General features: G+C 60.4%; 1 protein-coding gene across 1 annotated transcript in view; it reads right to left on the reverse strand.

Moving 5' to 3' along the window:
- ANOS1 (anosmin 1) overlaps nucleotides 1-1,289 on the reverse strand; it is a 53,192-nt gene that overhangs the window by 21,881 nt on the left and 30,022 nt on the right. The window contains exon 4 of the mRNA XM_014528825.1: nucleotides 1,056-1,240. Within this exon, the coding sequence (XP_014384311.1) occupies nucleotides 1,056-1,240 (185 nt within the window). The remainder of the gene's footprint in view (nucleotides 1-1,055; nucleotides 1,241-1,289) is intronic.

A 1,289-nucleotide genomic window follows, 5' to 3' on the forward strand; every position in this document is an offset into this window, starting at 1 on the left:
GGGAGAGAGAGAAACATCAGTGATGAGAGAGAATCATGGATCGGCTGCCTCCTGCACGCCCCCCACTGGGGGTCGAGCCCGCAACCCGGGCCTGTGCCCTTGACCGGGAATCGAACCCTGACCTCCTGGTTCCTAGGTCGACGCCCAACCCCTGAGCCATGCTGGCCGGGCTGCTTTATTCTCTCTCGATCTCGGGGTAGACGCCTTGCACCCGGCATCCGTTTAACAGCTTTGGAAAGAAAGGGGATATTGTGCTCCCTCCGCCCGGGGCAGAGCGGCAGGGACCGGGCCGAGATAAACTCGGCCGATCACCTTGTCAAGGGGAGATTCCAAAATCAGGGTGCAAAAGCTGTTCTAGCGACTCCCTCATGGAAAACCGCTAGTTTATAAAAATGCTAGTGGCCCGGTGCACGAAATTCGTGCGCGGTGGGTGGGGTTGTCCCTCAGCCCGGCTTGCACCCTCTCCAATCGGGGCGGAATAAAAGCTCACACTCAGGAGACACAGAGAGAAGTCACTTCCGGATCACGTATCGGATGAACTGGTCCTGGCCGGCGGCCTTGCCTGGCTCTCGCCGGCTGCCGGCTTATCTCAAGGAAGGGCAGTTCTTGGAGGAAGTGTCTGCACTCGGATTAGAAAATTACGCCCCCAACTGCGCCCCCCTGCCGGCCTGATCACCCCAAACTGCCCTCCCCTCCTGGCCTGATCACCCCTAACTGCCTTGGCCCTGCCACCATGGCTTTGTCCGTAAGGACGTCCGGAAGGTCTCCCGGTCTAATTAGCATATTACCCTTTTATTAGTATAGATATATTTCTATTGAGTTCAGAGAGGAAGGGAGAGATGAATAGAAACATCGATGATGAGAGAGAATCATGGATCGGCCGCCTCCTGCACGCCCCTTACTGGGGATGGAGCCTGCAATCCGGGCATGTGCTCCGACGGGGAATCGAACCCTGACCTCCTGGTTCATAGGTCGGTGCTCAGCCATTGAGCCACACGGGCTGGTGTGTGGGAGGCACGGCCGGAAGGAGAAGCGCGGCCCGGCCCCGCACTCACCTGCACCACCGTCTGCCAGGCGGTGGCCTCGTCCTCGCTGGGGTGCAGGCCCGCGTTCCACCTCCTCTGCAGCACGTAGGTCACCGGCTCGATGGAGACGTTGAACCTCGAGGACCACCTGACCTCCAGGTGCCCGGAGGGCAGTTCCGCAAACCGCAGCTCCTTCCTGGGTTTCAGGGGGACCCCTGCAACGAGACCGCGCCCATTACCGCCGGCTGCCCCCCCCTGCTGGCC

This window comes from Myotis brandtii, unplaced genomic scaffold (assembly GCF_000412655.1).
Source record: "Myotis brandtii unplaced genomic scaffold, ASM41265v1 scaffold655, whole genome shotgun sequence".
In the NCBI taxonomy this organism is placed as follows: Eukaryota; Metazoa; Chordata; class Mammalia; order Chiroptera; family Vespertilionidae; genus Myotis; species Myotis brandtii.